The sequence below is a fragment of the Venturia canescens genome, chromosome 6 (assembly GCF_019457755.1).
Source record: "Venturia canescens isolate UGA chromosome 6, ASM1945775v1, whole genome shotgun sequence".
Taxonomy (NCBI): Eukaryota; Metazoa; Arthropoda; class Insecta; order Hymenoptera; family Ichneumonidae; genus Venturia; species Venturia canescens.
In genome coordinates this window covers 3,576,606-3,595,405 of record NC_057426.1, presented here as the reverse complement: position 1 = coordinate 3,595,405, position 18,800 = coordinate 3,576,606, and the positions used below count along the sequence as shown (strand labels likewise).

Here is an 18,800-nt window from a genome sequence, read left to right as displayed (position 1 = left end):
TTGACCTCGCGAAGTGATTCGTGAAATAAAGAAGAGGTGAATCGAAAATTTTATTTTTTTCAAATTTCGTTGAAGTCCAACGACATAATAATTTTTAGTACCGAGTTGATATGATTCGATGTTTTTTTTTTTTTCAAGTGGTTAATCAATTCCATCGTTCGTATTACCTGTAAGAGATGTGATCATGGGGTATCTTGTAGTAACTTCCGGTATCGTCGTCGTAGCCACTGTTTTCGGACAACTCTTCGCCGTAGATTTTTCGCGCGGACAATCCCAAGTACCAGATTTCCGAGTATTTTTCGATTTCAGTACGCTCGTACTCGGTCAGACGTGAACCGTAGTACTTGGTCGCCTCCTGCGGGGTCATTGGTAGTCTCCGACCTGGTTAATGCGAAAAAAAAGTCGAAATATGAAAAGCAACCGTTTTATGTGTCAAAGCTATCAAAAAACGATGGAATTTATCAAATCGGTGGATTTAATGTGCACGCAAATAAACATGAAAGTAAAATGGCATTGAAATTTTTTTAATTATTGTTAACTGCTAATCGTAGGTAAATTTGATAAAAAATGAACAAAATGAAGGGATTTTGAAATGAAAACTTTGAATAAATGTCTCACCATATGCATCGACGTGCGAATTCGTGTTGAGGGGATCGTGGATCGGCAAATTGTGAATATTGTTGGAGGTTGAGTGATTCGCATTGTTGTTATCGGTGCTGTCGACACGCGATGCTTTGCTGCCACCGAGAGACGGCAATTTCTGTAAAAAAACGAAGCACAAAACGAAAAAGATTAATGCGGGAGTTCAAAGTCACGTATTGCATAGGAGACTGGACGAAAAAAGCGTCTGCAACTTTGAGACGATTTTATCAACGTTCGCGTTTTCAACCCCTTCAAGGGAATATCGTTATTTTATAAAACTCGACAATTTTTTTCACAAGCCTCAGGGAAATCGCTGGTTCGTTTGAGCCGCAAATAACGAGGGGAATCAACACGATGTCGTTCGATCGAAAGCAAAATTAAACAACAAAAATGGCTTTTGTTGGTCGATATTGTTGGTTGATATTTTTGTCAGTCGGATTTTCATTCCCTTTCCCATTTTCCATTTCGTAGCGAATTTAAAGGCGAAAGTTCCAAGCATAAATCCAATGAAAAGCAAAAATTTAAGGGAGAAAAGTAAAAATAATGGAAATCGTGAAAGCTGCAGTTCTAAATACGTGTCGAAACACATTCGTCGTTCCTCAAGATCAGGATATTGGAGCCCACAGAGTGTACTTTATTTTCCTGGCATCCGAGAATGTATGCAGGGTGTTCCAGTGTCTAATGACGAAAAATGCTTTCGCGTTAATGCCACCCAGACTTTCTTTCCCTCCCTCTCTCTCTCTCTCTCTCTCTCTTTCTCTCCTTCTCAGAGAGTTCGAGTCTCTCTATCTTTATTAAAGTGTCGAGAAGAGACAGCTCTCTACATACGTTCATATATCTACAGTGGTTCGGTGTGGCGAAGCCAGTAGATTACAAACTTTTCCATTACAAGGTGGAGCAGAGGTGTTTTTCGAGAGATCTGGGCGAAAATGGAACGGGATAGAACGACCAGAAAGCCACGATTCCTCGTAGCTAGCACACACATACATTCTCACTTTGAACACACGTGAATACAATTCCACTCGTGTCCTCAGAGACCTATCGATCCTGAGAGGAAACCCCTTGCTTCTTTGCGACCTAACACTCCTGCGATTTTCTCATTCTCTCTCTCTTCTCTCCCGTCTTTTTAACTCACAAGAATATACCTCGAAATTATTCGCGACCAAGTGCCAGAAACATCCAAGAGGATTAAACACTCGACCCAAAAGAAGAATAAAAACCTCGTGCGAATTTTACATTTTCTCGTCCACCCCATTGCTCTTTTCAATCTCGTGGCACAACATTTCTCAAATTTCATTAAGCATATCTGTCAGCTCGTTCAAAGTTTACTTTGGCCCTCGAGAATTTCATTTGGCATCATCCTTCTGAGGCGAAGCTTCATTCTATTGCTGAGTAATGAAATTTTCGTTATTTCTATTCTTACCGTTATCGAGATTACCGATAAAAAAATGCATGCTGACGCGTTACGAACGGATCGGAAGTTAATCTTTTCTCAAGTCTCTTTCTATCGTTGGTGATAGTGTCTAAAAAGAAGTAGGAAAATTTGAAAAAATTGACCGTCAGAAAGGTCATTTTTCAACAAGATTCTTCACTTTCATTTGACAAACGATTGAACGAAACAATGTAGCAAAAGCACCGACAGGAGGGAAGCTGGAACGCAATCGCAAGTTGTAAAGGCTCGGTGAGAGATTAAATCCATAAAGGTTGATATTCATTACGATTTGGACGCTCTCTTGTTGGTGCGCGACGCAACAATGAGTTTACTATCGAAGCTGTCAATTATTGGATTGTTCGTGATAATTTATGGGTGGTTAAGAAACCGATCACTTTTTGCGGAACGTTTGGTCGATGGGTAATTCATTCGTTAAGATAGCGCACGCGAGTAATAAAGGAAAAAGTGAGGGAGTCAGAGCGAGAGAACGGAGACTGAGAACGGGGCCAAATCGAGAAGGAGGAAAAGAACGAGCATAGAAACTGGCAGACGCTATTGTCCGCTGTTACACTATATAAACATCATGTACATCGGACTGTGCGCGCGATACATACCGAGTTTTATTATCAAGAGTGTATTAATAAGAAAAAATCGTTAGGGTGAATAAACCAAGCACAGCTGACGGAGAAAAGAGCGAAAGAGGAGGCAGGCAGGGAGAGGAGAAGGAAAAGACTCGGGAGAGTTGAATTGAAATTGAAAGCAATCCCAAGACATTTGCATACAACGTGTGTATACATGTTAACAAATATATGTATACATTCGTAAAAGTAAACGTTTCTGATATTGGACGAGCCCAACGACAGCTTTTGTGGCGTGCTCCATTTATCCTTTGAAATTCAAGCACAATGACCTAATAATCAAAATGCCCCGAAAGTTCCATTTAAATTGACCAAAAAGTTGAATCGCAACAATGGCGATATCGATGCAATTCGAATTCGTATTGCTCAACATTTCGCCCAATTATCACCGTTGTATTGGACATTTTTGGAGCAGCTATACATTGAGTTGAGAGTTGCATCGCGTTGGAATGCTGCAAAATTCGTTTTCTTATTTATCAACTCTTGGATCTTGGCCTCTGCCAATCAGTTTTTTGGGGTTCGTTATTTCCAATTTTCTGCATTTCTACTGACGTTAAGGACACGAACCGACGGAAGCCAAATTTCCATTCGTGAGCCTCGAATCGGTCGCGAATTTCATAGCAATTAACGAATTGATCGAAAAAATGGTCGCGAGCAACAAATTTTGAACAAATTTTATTCCCAAATTCGAATGAAACTCGGCAGGGAACGAAATTGGAGAATTACTGCAATTATTATTGGAGGATTTTTTACCCCATTTCGTTGGACTCCTACGTTGCAAACTTCAGTGTCATTGAATTTGTTAAAATATGCGAAATCCGTGTAAATTGAAAGCTCGTAAATGGTCGTGATAAAAACATTGCACGTCGAGCTTATAATATTTATAACTCGTCAATATGCAAGAGCGCATCGCTACGAAGTATTAAACGGTACCACAAATGCGGTTGATGAAATTCCAGGCTGAAAGCATGCCACACAGTGACCAAAGAGTCGGTCGGTTCTCCCGTGGCAACACGAGACTCTCCATGTATTATAGAAACGTAATTATTCCTCAACACGGGGAGAGTAATGCGGTTTGCCTTGTGGATCATCACAGTACACACTCCTTCGTACAGCACGCTGCATCGGTGGCCCTCGTGTTGCACCTTTCTAATGCATCTGGCGCGTCTATAGAGACATATGCGACGAAATACGTAGGTGTAAAAGCGTGTCTCTCGTTACTGGTTTGAGTGCCAGTGGAGCTATGTCATAAACACATTGGAAATTCAATAAAAAATCGTCCACTCTCAATTTCTCAGAGTTATTCGAACGGGTAATATTCATTTCGATTTTAACTTTCGATTCGAACGGTGACTCGACTCCGTGGGGGTGACTCGTCGAAAAGTAGATGATAAAAAAACGTCGTTATTATTTCGAATTGGGAGTTGACAGTGACGCGGAAGCACTTTCGATCGCGTTCAAATTTCTTCAGTTCTGAACAATAATTGGGATGAAAGTTTTGAAATTTTGTCGTTCAACGCCAACTTTGACGTCTGAGTGACAACAAAACTTGAACAATTATTACTACGAAAGGTTCGTGACGGACGTTTTGAAATGACGTTACTCAACTGACTTCCTCGCGTGCGTGAAGCAACTTCAATTGTCGAAAGCAAAATAGAGAGGTATCGGAATCTAATGATCGATCGATCGCACCACTCGAAAGCGGAAATCAATTGGATAGTCAAGGAATGACCCGTGTAGATACGAATCAAAGTATGCATTGGCCTTTTCTCTCGCCTACTGCTGCGAGTGTTGTCGTATCTCTAAATACCGTAGCCAGAGAACGAGACGAGCTTCTACACCCACTTGAAAAGGGTATGTGTATACGATAATAAACGTCAACATATTGGAGAGAATGAAAGACACGTGGGTGTCGCCGATGTCGTCCCTACGCGTGCAAAAGGATCGTACCCATCGCGTCGACGTCAACGTTGGGTTCATTACAGCGGAACGGAAGCTCGCCAAGCTCGGCGAGAGTTATTATCCGCGTATACAAAGCGGAGCTTGGCTCGATGCTGCGTTACAAAGCTTGTGCATTTCGCCTCGACCAGGCTGAATGAAACTGGCGGTGGAGGGGAGTGGGGGGTTTGAAAAAAATTCAATGACGAAAGAAAATGCCTCGGAAAACGTGGTTGTTTTAGATTTCACTCGATTCTTCGTTTATTTTCGAGTGATCTCGCGGTGATCAATGAATTGTGGAAATTGGTGCGAATCACTTGGGATTAGAGGAGCCTCGAACCTCGATTTCTCAACACTTGCCAGGGTTTTTTTTTTTTTTTATTCCTTTTTTTTACCAGATCGAAATCTACTTCGCAACCTACTTTTTTTTTTTGACGGGAAAGCTTTTAGCCGGACGGTAATTCTGTTTGGGTTAGTGTTTCGGACGCGAAGTCTGTTTTTTCGCGTCTCGCGCCCGAAGATCCGAAATTCCTTTTATCTTGATGAAAAAAATTTGCTCGATTTTTTCGTTTCCACTTGGCAAAAGTACGCTTTGCCAACTTTTTTCCTTCCGTCGAAGCTTTTCACTGTGGGAGCTCATCTCTCTCGATGCCTCCCCGAGACATTCTTACGTTCGTTACATCGAGAACCATTTTCAGCTGGCTTATGGAGAAAGTATTCGGGCGATGATCGTCCGACAACTCGAATATGACGAATCGTAATCTTTTTTTCCGATCTTCAAATCCTCTGGGATAACAATCGAAAATAATAATTAATCAATATTATTATCGTAGAAAGTAATTCCAAAATTCATTTCCTTATGGAAATTCATCTCGAGCAGCATTTGAATGTTCTGTTTTATTTATTCTAACGAGACCACGTCGAGGAAATTCTTCTCTAATTATTTAAATGGGCGAGGCGTGTATTTACGAGGCGCTGATTAATATCCATTCGAACTTTCTTCGGACAGTTTTTCCACGAGGAATGCTCTACAACGCTTTCCGACTCTGCTTTACATATGTACAGACGCACAACGTCCAGATAATCGTTACTCTCACTCTTCTTCTTCGAAGCGTTTAACATGAATGCATTTTAAGAAACAGAGATGCGCGCACGCCCTGAAAATCCTTTCACGCTTCTACAATGGCTATGACTTTTGAACGCTTTTCACTCTCTCGCTCTCTCTCTCTCTCTCTCTCTGAACTTCATCGCCCTCTTTCACTCTCTCCTGCTCTCTGTCTACTCAATTTCTGCTGGTATCTCGATCTCTTTGTGTGTTCAGGTAGACCCGCACGTAAATTCTATCCGAACATCACAAACGTCAATGAGTCGTTAAAAAAGAAAGAAAAAAAGTTACATTTATGCGTATAAATACGCTCGAAGGAAGAGATTTTCGAACGTCCGATTGGCTTACGTGCGGGTAGGCCTGATATACAACACAATTGAGAAAATAACACATAGTGGCCGAAAGATCCTCAATTTAATCTCCATCGTTGACTAAATTTACGTAACATACGGGACCATTGTGAATTTACATGGTTTTTTTAAAAAATATCTTAGGTTCTGATATCTCGCAGCGTGACCTCAACTCAAAACGCCAGAATTTTAAAACGCGATATTAAGGCCTCATGTACACTTGCAGCGGGCGATAAAACGTGATTTTATTCATTTTTTTCGACAAGAAAATAAATGTTTATTGAAAAACTGCGAACGACATTGATCAGTACATACGTTCATGTACTTGTACAATTTTTTTATCGAACAATTTCTCAAAATGGCCCAACTCCAGCTGTATTCCGGTAGCAACTTTTTTGAGCATCAGTTGCGGTGGACGTGATAACTAAAAAACTATTAATCCGATCCATGCCAAATTTATACCACTTATTTATTATAATAATAGCTCGGGCCTGGACGGCGGATTGGTAAAAATTTTGATTTAACAAAAAATTGCGACAGTTTTAACAAAAAATTCCTTTTTTGAGGCGCTAAATTTTCGGTTTTTTTGTTGTTACAATTTTTTTTTCAACAAAATACGAAATATTTCGTCCAGGCCCTAGCTATTGTTATAATAAATAGGTCGTTGGTTGAAATAAATGGACGGTTGATTGAAATAACCATTGTAACGAATCTAATACTACGATCTTTATGAAATTTGGTGAGAATATTCTTCAGACATTGTATTTGAATATCTAATAAAAAAAATTTCGATTTTTCTGCCCATCACAAGTGTGTATAAGGCCTTAAAGTTTAAGGTGGTGCTTCGTTATTCTTGTAGTACAGACAGATTTCGAAATACTCGTGCGAAGACTGATCGAACGATGAATTTGATGAACTTCATTTTATTTTGTACTCGTTTCGAGACGAAATTTTCGATTAAAGAAAACTTTTCGTGCGTGAACGACGATGGAGGTTGAACATTGCAAAGAATCATGGTCCCATTCAGAGAAACGGAAATGTTTTTTTTATCTACTCTCGTTTGCAGCTTGCCTTTTGTTTCCGTACAGTTGTAGTGAGAAGTTTAAGAAGTTGTGAAAGTTTGAGAGAAGCTCGTTTCGTTGGGTTCGTTTTATCTCGATAATTTTGTGGATTGTTTGTTCTCGAAATTCTCAAGATAATGAATTCCAATAAGAAATTATTAGAAAGAATGGAAATGAGGATCGAAGAGCGTTAGTTTCAATCGGCGTGATTTTCTCGTGAGGATTTTGTGTTTAAAAAACGTTTCATTCACGTGTCTCCGTTGAGACGAGCCCGATTAGGTCAGTCGTACAACACTTTTCCAATGAGTTAGCACAAACGAACGTGCGGTGTGCCCACAATTGCGGGAATCATTGAATTTCTCCAATTGTGATCCGTGCGAAAGTCGCTCGAAGTTAATCCGAGAAATGTGCACAATTGAACGCGTGCTCTTCGCTTCTTTTTATTCCCCCTTCTACCTGAACGTGAGATAAATTTTTATGCAAATGGATGAGTCGATGAATTAAACGTTGCTTTTTATCGGATCGCTTGCGTTGCGAGCGATTCGAATAAGGAACGAAAGAAATTCTCCAGCGTAGCGAAAGGAAACAAACGAATAAAATAGTAATCGATACGACGAGCGATTGTTCTCGATGCTAATCGAAGAGTTTCGATTCCGTTTTCATTCCATTATTAAGGTAGATCATACCCGAACGATCGTATTTTATGATGGGTGTATAAATTGCATCGATTTTTACTTTCCAATTAAAAATATAATCACTTTAAATTAATGTCAGAGTTGTTCATTCGAAATTGTAAATACATTTTTTCAACTTATCTTTTGGCGAATGAAATTACAAGCCATTAATTAATCGAGGATCCATCACCGACCGAACCCCAAATTTCATTCGTCCCTGGCGAAAATACTACAGTTTTTTATGTAAAAAATCGCTTTAGAGAGCGCAAAGGGAAAACACAAACGGAAATGGATAAAAAAAAAACATTAATAAAAAGACAAAAGGCTATCACAGCAATGGCCCCAGCCAAGAAGAAACAAAATGCCGAAATAAGCAAGTGTGAGGTTATACGAATATGGAAAGATAAACGTTTTTTTACGCATAGTCCCTACAATGATGTGTATTTTTCTTCATATTTAAGCACGTTCATCTTAATAACCAATAAGACGAACCCTTTAAAATTTGATACGCGTGTCATTCGACTACCCATAAACTCTGTGTAAATTTCAAGGCTTTCTTAAGAAAATCGTTTCGTGCACGCGAGTATTCGTATTTCGATGCAATGAGCCCTTGATCACAACTCGAAATATTCCGATTGAAATTCCCTCGGGAAAATCGTTGAGATTCGTTTGTTTAGACGCGTATAGAGCGCGTGAAAAAAACGTTGCTGACTCGCGTCAAGGGTTGATCGTCTAGCAAATTCGTACCAATTAATACCAATAAATCTTGTTTCGCTGCGCGGTCATAAATGTAAGGGAACAAATGTATGTGCGTTCGTGTATAAGTGATTGGAGAACACGGCGGAGATAAATCAAGTGGGATGACGCGCGGTTCGTTTCGTCTCGACGCCTATTAAACATTGGTCGTTCGAAAAGAAGCGTCGCGCAACTTGAAAGTCGACGAAAATAAATGGTGTCGGCCAAGTCGAGCGGCGCTCTCGAGTCCTGCCGTTCGCACAGAGCGACAGAAAATATCGATCATTGAAAAGTCGGACGGTTGATAAAATCGCGAAAATTCTATGTCCTAATGCGGGATTTAAAAGCGTGTGAATTGCTCGAGCCCTTTTGTTGGCCAGTTCGGACGCTGCTCGTTCGCGCAGCTCGCAACGTTCGAGTGAACACGATGAATAAAAATCTCGCATCGTAAAGTCTCATATAAATAGGAAAACACAAACGTTCGGAGCATCGACGAAGCGGCTCATTCATTGAAAACGAACGTTGCCAATCGCTCTCCGTGAGCTCTATGTTACAAAACCATTCGACTGGAGCTAATTGCTCGTCAAAGAGAGTGAAAAGGGGGAAAAAAACTCGACGATTTTCGAAAATCGACCGACCTTCCTAATTCTAATGACTCTCGTTTCAGCTTCAAACGTCGAACCAGTCGAGCCATCGTTTTTTTCCCAAAACTGTTATCCGCGATGTTACTCTTGACACGCGCGTTTCTCAACTCCTTATCGCGAGTATCTCAAAGAAAATGAGAACGTAATACAGCGCGTATTACGTGAACAGGATGTGAAAGATGAATGATGTTCAACGACCCATTTTATTCGGCTCGCGTCGCGCGATCCGATTTGTACGACAATATCGATAATAATCGACAAATCGGTTCGCACGAGCCGCGCGGTAAAAGCGTTTTGTCAGACACTCTTCTCCACGGTCTGTTAATGTAAGCGCGATAAGAACGAGCGAGCGAACGAGATTCGAGTAAACCGATAAAAGTGTCCGGTGCTTCGGAATAAATTCGAGTAGCACCTTCGATCGGCTTCGGCCTTACTGGTGCTTGCTCGCAAATGAGACTATCGCGATTCGCGATAGAAAATATATTTGTAAATACATCCGTAATAGGCCCTTGAGAAGCTTGATACGATTTTCGTTTTTATTCATGCAGTTTATCCCTGTTTTATTCTCAATTGAAAGACCTTATCATCAGAGCCCGTTGGAATGACAATTTCCTCAGCTGACCGAAGTGAACATTGATATTTTTCGAAAATAATTTACATTCGATAAAATTTCAAATACCATCTCGTCATGAGAATATTTTTTAATAATTTTTTTTTTCTTTCCGAAGGCTGGAAAACTCGCGACAAATATTTGAACGACGAGAACGGCGGCGCGTCGCTATCACTGACCCAGTTGTTCCTGAACCCACTTCGTCGTAATCTCTCGTTCCTATACTTGCCCCTTTAAAAATCGGGAGCGTTCGTGCCCACGAGCGACACGAGCGATCGTCCAACAAACCGGAATTGTACTCGCTATTTTCTGGCGATCAGAGCGCCTTTTCAAGAATCTTTCAAACGAGTAAGCTCAACTTTTTGACGACGCGAACGCTTCTTTTCGACGAACGTTACCAAATTTTTTCAAACCGAAAATATGCCAAAAAACCATGATTCTGAAGACAAATTTGTTCTCAAAATTCCAGAGGATTCGGTCAAAAAATGAGATTTTTCATGATAAGAATCGAGAACACAAAAAGAAAAAACGAAGAAAAAAAGAGGACCGAAACGACGATTTTGAAACATTGAAAAAAAAATCGTTAAAAATAGATCACGAGCGATTCCTGAATAAGCTCAACAACGAATGTCTACGCGAATACACCGAAATTCGCACGAGACGAGCGCCGAGTCTGGTGCTCGTCATCTCGTGAGGTTTGTTGTTCGAGCAGGACGGATGCGTAACGAGATAAATGTGTTTGAAAGAAACTCGGAGTCCGAGAGTTCCGGTTTTCCGAGCTTCTTTCGAGATTCAAGTAGCAAGTACGAATTTAACTGTTTTTCTCTTTCTCCCTATCTCTCTCTCTCTCTCTTTCTCTTTGGATGCCGGACACCGAGGGGGATCTTAATAAGGCGATGAAACCTTAGGGGTGAACGTAAAAGGCGAGACGAGACGACATTGCACTCGTACCATTCCCACTTTGGGTACGGAGCCGTGTCGTATATAAAACCTCTTCGAGTTCGCATCGAGATGAGGCGCATACTCCAAAGGCTCCTTAATATATATGTACATAAAACACGTACTCCACATACCCGCTGTACTCCATACCTACATCGGATTTAGAACGCGCTTAAATTCCCTCAACGGAGCTTTTTTCAAAGGAGATCTTGCCCGGATACGAGATTGTTTGTTCCGAGAAAAATCACTGGAGAAAAATCTAGCGAAGCATAAAAAAGCAGTGTACCAACGTCCCTTGGAACACGGGATCGGTGGAGAAAGAGAGAGAGAGAGAGAGAGAATAATAAGGATGGATGGAAAAACCGGAACTGGAGAGATCGAAAGATAAACATTGGCGAGTAAATAAAAATAATTTCACAAAACAGCGAATTATTAGCGAAGAAAAAACCCGAGGGAAATTTTCATAGCGACGTTGAGTAAACAATGGCAGTGGATCGTGAAGACTTTCTCACCGAACAAATCCCGAGACGTTCTCGAACGAATGTCGAAAAATCACGGTGCTTTTCCTCAGCGGACGGATCCGAAAATGATAATCGTCCCAACGTTTTCCCTTAGGATACGAAGCCTGAAGACTTGCCGACAAAAAATCTTGACGGCTAACTTTGGGTCTCGAATTACGTGTTCGGTGCTTGAATACAGAGCGCAACTAATTAGGGGCTCCCCTTTCCCCCGATTTTCGGGTAATTGGATAGCTCCGAGGGAGGGCGAAGCGTTTGGATCGTCGATAGAGTGAGCCGAACACTTGGAAAATTTGAGGCAAACTTTTTATGCCTCCTTCTCACCCTAACACGGAGATAAAGATAAAAAGAAGTGTCCCTCGCCGTCGATACATCGTCGGGCGTGACTAGAGCCGTTGACGGACGAAGGGGAGGCTCCAAAGTTTGACAATCTTGAGCTCACGCCCAAGAAATTTCAAGAATTGACACTCTTCAAATTGACGAATTCAAGTTTACATCGACTCAGATCTCTTCACTCGTCTCGTCCTCACAATAATCTCGATCGCATCGCTTTCCGCGTGCCAGCCTGCGTACGCGTTCGTATATCTTGAAACCGGATGTCGGGCGAAGCTGCTACGAAATGTAAGAGAAAAATCTCACGCCACAGCGTTTTCTGTAGCTCACGTGTCTCCACACAGAGCACACACGTGTTCCGAAACGAACACGTGTTACAAACTGCATTTGGAATGCCACACGAGATCGCGTTCCTTGCCCGCGCGCGCGTTCACGCTCCTCGAGAACCAAAGAGACACAATAATATCTCGTACGTACATTCAAAGTACACGAGGCTACTGGGGCCACCTTATTTATGTGTTGAAGTAGCCCATAACCGGACGCTTGTTTTCCACGGACTCTGATTAAGGCGATTTTGCTACAGACTCGTCCATCGAGAACCCACTTTGAGCTTTCGAAAATATTTTTCGCGAGTTCTCGATGTGAAAGTGCTGTTAATTACTATTGGTCGGGCCTGCTGAATTTATGCTCGCGTAGAAACGACCATTTCCGTTTAAATTCATCGAGAAAATTCAAAATTTTCAAGATTTTCATTCATTTTTCTACCAAATTGCATTTTATTTTTTATTCGGTCTATTCGAACTGACGATTCGAGTTCCAAAGTCGAATTCGAAAGAATGACGTTTGCTGAAACGAGCGCTTCCGGTTCAGTGAATCAATAAATCCCGGTCCAATTGATCACAACTTTAGGAAATAGCTTTGCGATCTGTCAGCGAAGTAAAGTATCTTGGTTTGCACTTTGACAGAAGGCTCACGTGGGCCAACCACATTAGGAAAAAAAGAAAAGAACTGGATGTAAGATTCCGTAAAATGTATTGGCTCCTGGGCAAGAAGTCAAAACTGTCGCTCTGGAATAAGGTTGTGGTTTACAAAGCAATCCTAAGGCCCATTTGGACATATGGCATACAACTGTGGGGAACCTCAAGCAATTCCAACATCGAGATCCTACAGAGATTTCAATCGAAAGCTCTCAGAACGATGGCCAACGCACCCTGGTACATCACAAACGCCGATCTCCACAAAGACCTCGAGATCGAAACTGTGAAGACTACAGCTTCAAATTTATGCGCAAGCTACGAACAGAGGCTCGCGAGCCACCCAAACGACCTAGCACAGAACCTCCTCAACAGAGAAAACATCACTCGAAGGCTCAAAAGGTTCAAACCGGTGGATCTACGACGGAGGTTCCACGCTTTGTAAACATGCAGTTGTAGCGCAAATTGTATATGTGTGCGAATGAATGTATCTATGCATGTAAGCATGAATGTATGGAAGTATGGTGTATTCAAAAACAAAAGTGTAAAATAGAGTAGTGAAAATCAATGGATTTACCCTCTAAATGAAAAGAAAAGAAAGCGCTAAAAAAAAAAAAAAAAAAAAAAAAAAAAACTATTGAATGCCAAAACAATGGCAGCTTATAGTTAAAAAACTGGAAAAGAGAGAAAAAAAAAAAAAAAAAAAAAAAAAAATTTTTCTACCAAATTGCATTTTATTTTTTATTCGGTCTATTCGAACTGACGATTCGAGTTCCAAAGTCGAATTCGAAAGAATGACGTTTGCTGAAACGAGCGCTTCCGGTTCAGTGAATCAATAAATCCCGGTCCAATTGATCACAACTTTAGGAAATAGCTTTGCGATCTTTACTCTTAATCCTAAGAATAGTTTGTCGATTATTATCGGCCTCATTGGCAATCCTTGAGTAAATGAGGGTCCGCGAGAAGTATGAATTCGATAGGAGCCAGCGGTGTGTCAAGTAATGATACAATCGAGAAAATAGTTCAAGGAAAATGATTGATTCGATAAAAAGTGGAGTCTGCTCTCGGTAGATTGTCAGAGCGCATACACAAGATCGATATAGAATCGTACTCGGTCGCATTCAAGTTTCCAAGGAGGCGTGCGAGCGAGAAAGAAACGGAGCTCGAGTCTCGAGAAGTTGCGAGGGAGCTGTGATAGTTTGGATGGGATCCAGGCAATTTATCGTGGAATTCAAGAAAAACATGGGGAAACGAGAGAAAAGTGGGGAAAAATGAGGGCCGAGTGGAGAAGGAGTCGGATCTGGAGGAACGAGCGTTGACTCCGGTAACGAGAATACACGACGATCGCATGTTTTCTTGTGACGAGACATTAAGTGGCAGACAACAAAAAATTTGCATTTTCCATCTCGTCTATATGTGAGTTTTAAGCATAATGTCAATCACGCAGAACGCAGTGGGTAAAAAGCTCGCAACTCCAGCAGCGAATGCAGCGAAGCTCGTCGCAGGAGCTTCAATCATTGCATTGTAAAAAGAAAAAAAAAGGTATTTTCACGACGAGACAGAAATAACTGACATCAAATTTCTCGTCTGCGAGTCGTCTGGCTTCGTGTCGTCTTCCCATCAACAGGATTATCTCCGAGTTACCGTTAAAACTTTCTAGAAGTTTCCGGATTTTTGTAATTCCAATGCGGCCCATTGGCGAGGCTAAATTTATCGAGAAATTTCGATAAAAACGAGACTCCTTTCGGACCGATCATTTGGCCACAAATTTCTGAATATTTCGGGACTCGAAAAAAATGGATTTTTTTATAAATTCGAATGCAAATGAAATGCGAGAATCTTTCAGCTCGTGAATATCACGTTTTCACACATCAATTTGTTAATCTCCGATTTTCATTACTGAATCACGAGTGCCAATTAATTTTATTCATCATTGTTCGCGTTATCCTGAGTCTCGATAAGGGGGAAGGGAATATCGCAGATCTCCGACAGAGAGAGAGTGAGAGAGAAGGAGAGCCGGCAAGACTCGGAGGCAAACAAGGCAACTCGAGAAACGCATTCCTATGCACGTACGTATGATTCGCCCCCGTATATAAGTTTTACAAGTATATTTCGTATTCCAGCTGCGTGAATATGGAAATGCATCGTGAGCGACGAAAGAGACCCGGCGATAAGTGAAACGTCCGTACGGCCTTTTCCCGGAGAGAATTTATGAAAATTTTACATTTTCGAAAATTGCATTATCAACGGAATCTCGGTGAGTGCAAAAAATAATTTAAAAGAGGGTTTTAAATGCTTGGAATTCGACCAAAAAAATGCGGTACCTGCGGGCCAGGAACTCGCATTCCGACGACGCTGAAGCAGTCTGCAACGTTGGAGTCCAACGAAATTAACGAAAATAGCACTTGCGATTCACCAATTTTTTATTTCACGAATCATTGGTGTTTACTGGAAATCTACGGGTTGCTAATTAGGCAGGTAACAGAATTGGAGAATTACTGGAATTGTTGGAGAGTTTTTTCACATCATTTCGTTGGACTCCAACGTTGCAAACTTCAGTGTCATGCATTCCGGGGATTCAAAGTAGAAAGCCCTCGTGCATACACATTTGAAGATGCTTATTTTAATCTTTTCTATTCATAAAATCGATCGTTGTCTGTCAACTTTTTTTCTTCTTCTTTTTTTTTTTATTATCATCAATAGAATCGATAGCTGAATGGCTGTATCCGTTAGCAAATGTGTGTATTAGGGTGCCTACACGTACGAGTGCATCGATGTAAGCGGAAGTCACGTGGGACGATCACACGACTCTCTTGGAACGGAAGCCGTGTCAATAAAGCTTTTACTATGTGTTGTAAGACATATTTTTTGCTCAATCGCGATCTCCGTTTTCAAAAGATTTTATTATACTGGAGAATGAATGAAGGGAGCTAGCACAGCGAGGAAGTGAGAGGAACCGAATTTAAATCGAATTCCATTCGAATTTGTCAAGTGTTTGTTTCGTCGATGAATGGAAAGTGGTGCAGGCTCAGACTTTTCGATTCAATTTTTGTTGACTATTTAAATTCCAATTTTAGTGTGATTAGGAGTCAGAAAATCGTTCGTCAGGCTGATTCGGTGTGCAATAAAAGCATGAGATGAAAAATTTGAAAAGCAGAGCTTTTGTACTCGCGCTTCCTCGATCACTCTCTCGTCGGAGCCGTCAACTCCAACTGATCAATAATCTTCGATCACAAAATTCGAGTATTTTAACAGCCTCGTAGATTCAACGACAAATTCCACGTGGGTACGAGCAATAAAAACGTGGATAAAATATTAACGACCCATCGGTTGTTTCCCAGCATAGGTTTCATAAAGGAAAAAATAATTTGTAGTTTTCCTGAAAGGCTCATAAACGAGTTTATTCATTTGATGTCACAATGTCCAGTGATTTCGTGTCATTTAACGAGCTTCGATGTTTCATGTACTTCCGCGCGACGATTAACGTATGGAATTCATTCGAATATCTCGTTCACGCATGTTCAGTGATTAAGATCGAATGAAAATTTCGAAATTTTCGTTTCTCCGCCGGCGAAAACGCAAGACAAGCATCAAATAATGGCGGGATTGTCACGTACGCTCGATTGATAATTGCCAAATAGAAATTAGGTTACCTCGCTTGCACACAAACGCATGGGCATGCAAGCTTGTTATATCGAACGTTTCGAATTAGGACAGTTGAGTGGTCCGGAAGTCCATAATTATCGGCTGCTCGTCGCTATATAGTTGCACGAGTGCACGACCCATCGAATCGCTCTTAGCCTGTCCCGTAGCGACATTTCAGCACGTATGTACGGCGCATCTCAACACGCGTTTATTTCTATATACACGTACACAGAAAGCTGTGTGTGAACATTGAAATTTAATATTTCCGGAGTAATGGCGCGAGGCAGCTCGCCCGATACGATTCCCACGTTGTTTCCTGGGCAGGGGGGCCGAAAAATAGTCGGAGAGAGACCAGGTGGGCCACGAGGAATTCTAACCGGGGGATCCCGGGCACGTAAACATTTTTTTCATCTGGCAAGGGCAGTTCGGCGCTCTAGGAAACCGGTCTGGTGTGTCTCTGCTCTATTTTTGGGTAATTTGAGTACTAAATAACCGAAATGAACGAATCGACGAAATGTTCAGTTGGAGCAGTCGGTCTGACGGAAAAATATCGATGTAAAGATGGCTGCGAGGGAAAGACCGCGAAAATATTTGCTAAGGTATATCGCAGGGCTTTTCCAGGGCCGCGAAAAATTGTTGAGCAAGTTCGTTGACACGAGGGCCGCCGAGTGCCGAGCCGACAACGCTTTTACGACCGTTCGAAACGTTCGCTGCACGCTTTTCGTTTTCCGGAAGTTCTTGGCGCTTGTCACTTTTCAGCCTTTCCCGGTGCCACCGAACCTCTAACGTGAACAAATTTTATCATTATTCCCCTAGCCGTAAACGTGCACTGCGCACCACAACCTCGTAACCCCTGCTAACGGACTTCAACTCGCGGTCCTACTCGCCCCAGTCACTGTTTCTTTCTTTGCTTCGCTCGTTTCAGACCGAAATGACACCATAATTATTGGCAATGCTCTGCCCCGTCTCTCCTATACACTCCTTCCTCAACGAGACCATTTAAAAATAATACGAAAATATCGAATCCGAGTGCAAGGATGCTCCGAACCGATCTCCAAGTTCTCAAAACTTTCATCGAAAATCTCAATTTTTTATTATTTTTATTAAGAATTCAAATGCCCGACGAAATTGTCCGAACTTTGTTAGAGACTGACACGAAATCGCTCTTCTTAAGGTACTCCTTTCACGAAGCCGAATATTATACAAACAACGGACTTAAAAAAAAATGAAAACTTGAAAGATTGTAAAATTTATACCAAAGCTCATGCGGAGATTCCATCATCATCACATTTCTATTCAATAATTGATATATGCTAAATAATTCTAAATTGCTGATACAAACTGTCTCACAGATTGAAAAAAATTTAAGGAATCCACAGCGACGATAAAAATAAAGAGTTACCGAATGCTTAAAAGCAGAAGCAGAAGCTTTTCCAATGTAACTGCGTCTCCTCAGAGGTCAACGATCAGTCCAAATTTCGAGTGCCCGAATTTGGGCCACCAAAAACTACGTTAATGGGTAAGGAATACCTTAAAGTTTCCATCGGATGTGAAAGCAAGAAAAATGAAGAATTATTTTCACTTGGATTTTCTCCATGTTTGTGTGTTGCATCGGTAAAAAAATGAGAAAGGAATTTCCGTTATTAAAATACCTCGAGCATGGAATTGAAGGAAGTGTGGAGTTGAGAAAAATGCAAACGTTTTTTCGACGACTGGTATAAATTTCTTGGCAAACTTGTGCTCGAACGAGCCCCGTGCAGGCACATTTGACTGCGTTTATAAGTTTATATACACAAGCACATGTTACCTGCGGAGTATTTGTCTCTGCACTCAACAGGCCGCAGTTATTTATTTTATTTCCTTTTGCAGATAGGCTGGAAGATTAGCAGGAAAAGTAATATAAAAAGCTCGTTGTGGGGCCTTCGGTGATGTCCGAGCGGTACACGCGTATCGATGGTTCGATGACCCCTTCACGGATGCATCGCTACACTGCACATTGTTCGGTTTGCACCTGTACGTATCTATCGCCCCACCCAACTAGCGTATTACGTTGTTTTGTATCGACTCGAACTTTGCTCCTGGACGCTCTGACCGCTCGAGTCCCGTTACGTAACTTTTTTTCCACGCTTTTAATCTCTCCTTAAAGAACATCGAATATCGAGGAGTTATTGCGGGCTGAGAAAATGAAATGGTACTCAGAGGCTCCGGGGCGATCGAAGAGCGAAATTTCTTCAACAAAAGCCCTTTTAAAAGGACGAAATAATCGAAATTTCATTAAACTATTAAACCATAAATTTCATCGAGTTGAAATCTCGTCGAGCCGAGTGCCGACTGCGCTCGACTGACATGAAAATAACAAAATCTCGTTGAAAATGAAAACCGTCACAGTTTCTCAAGTGGGACAAAAAGTTTCGCGAGAGTGGTTCAACCCGCCACTGCACTTTTCCGTGCGCAGGGATACGCTCGTGTTTCAGGATGATCTTCAGTGGCAGCGAGTTTAATGCATATGCATATACGCTCGTGTTATGTGCACTGTGGAATGAACGCCCGCGGGCTTGCAAT

At 41.5% G+C, this 18,800-nt stretch overlaps 1 protein-coding gene across 1 annotated transcript in view; it reads right to left on the bottom strand.

Annotated features, from left to right (window-relative positions):
- LOC122412542 (probable serine/threonine-protein kinase dyrk2) overlaps positions 1 to 18,800 on the bottom strand; it is a 193,927-nt gene that overhangs the window by 11,015 nt on the left and 164,112 nt on the right. The window contains exons 4-5 of the mRNA XM_043422146.1: positions 619 to 760; positions 168 to 381 (exon numbers count right to left, since the gene is read on the bottom strand). Coding sequence (XP_043278081.1) covers positions 168 to 381; positions 619 to 760 — 356 coding nt within the window. The remainder of the gene's footprint in view (positions 1 to 167; positions 382 to 618; positions 761 to 18,800) is intronic.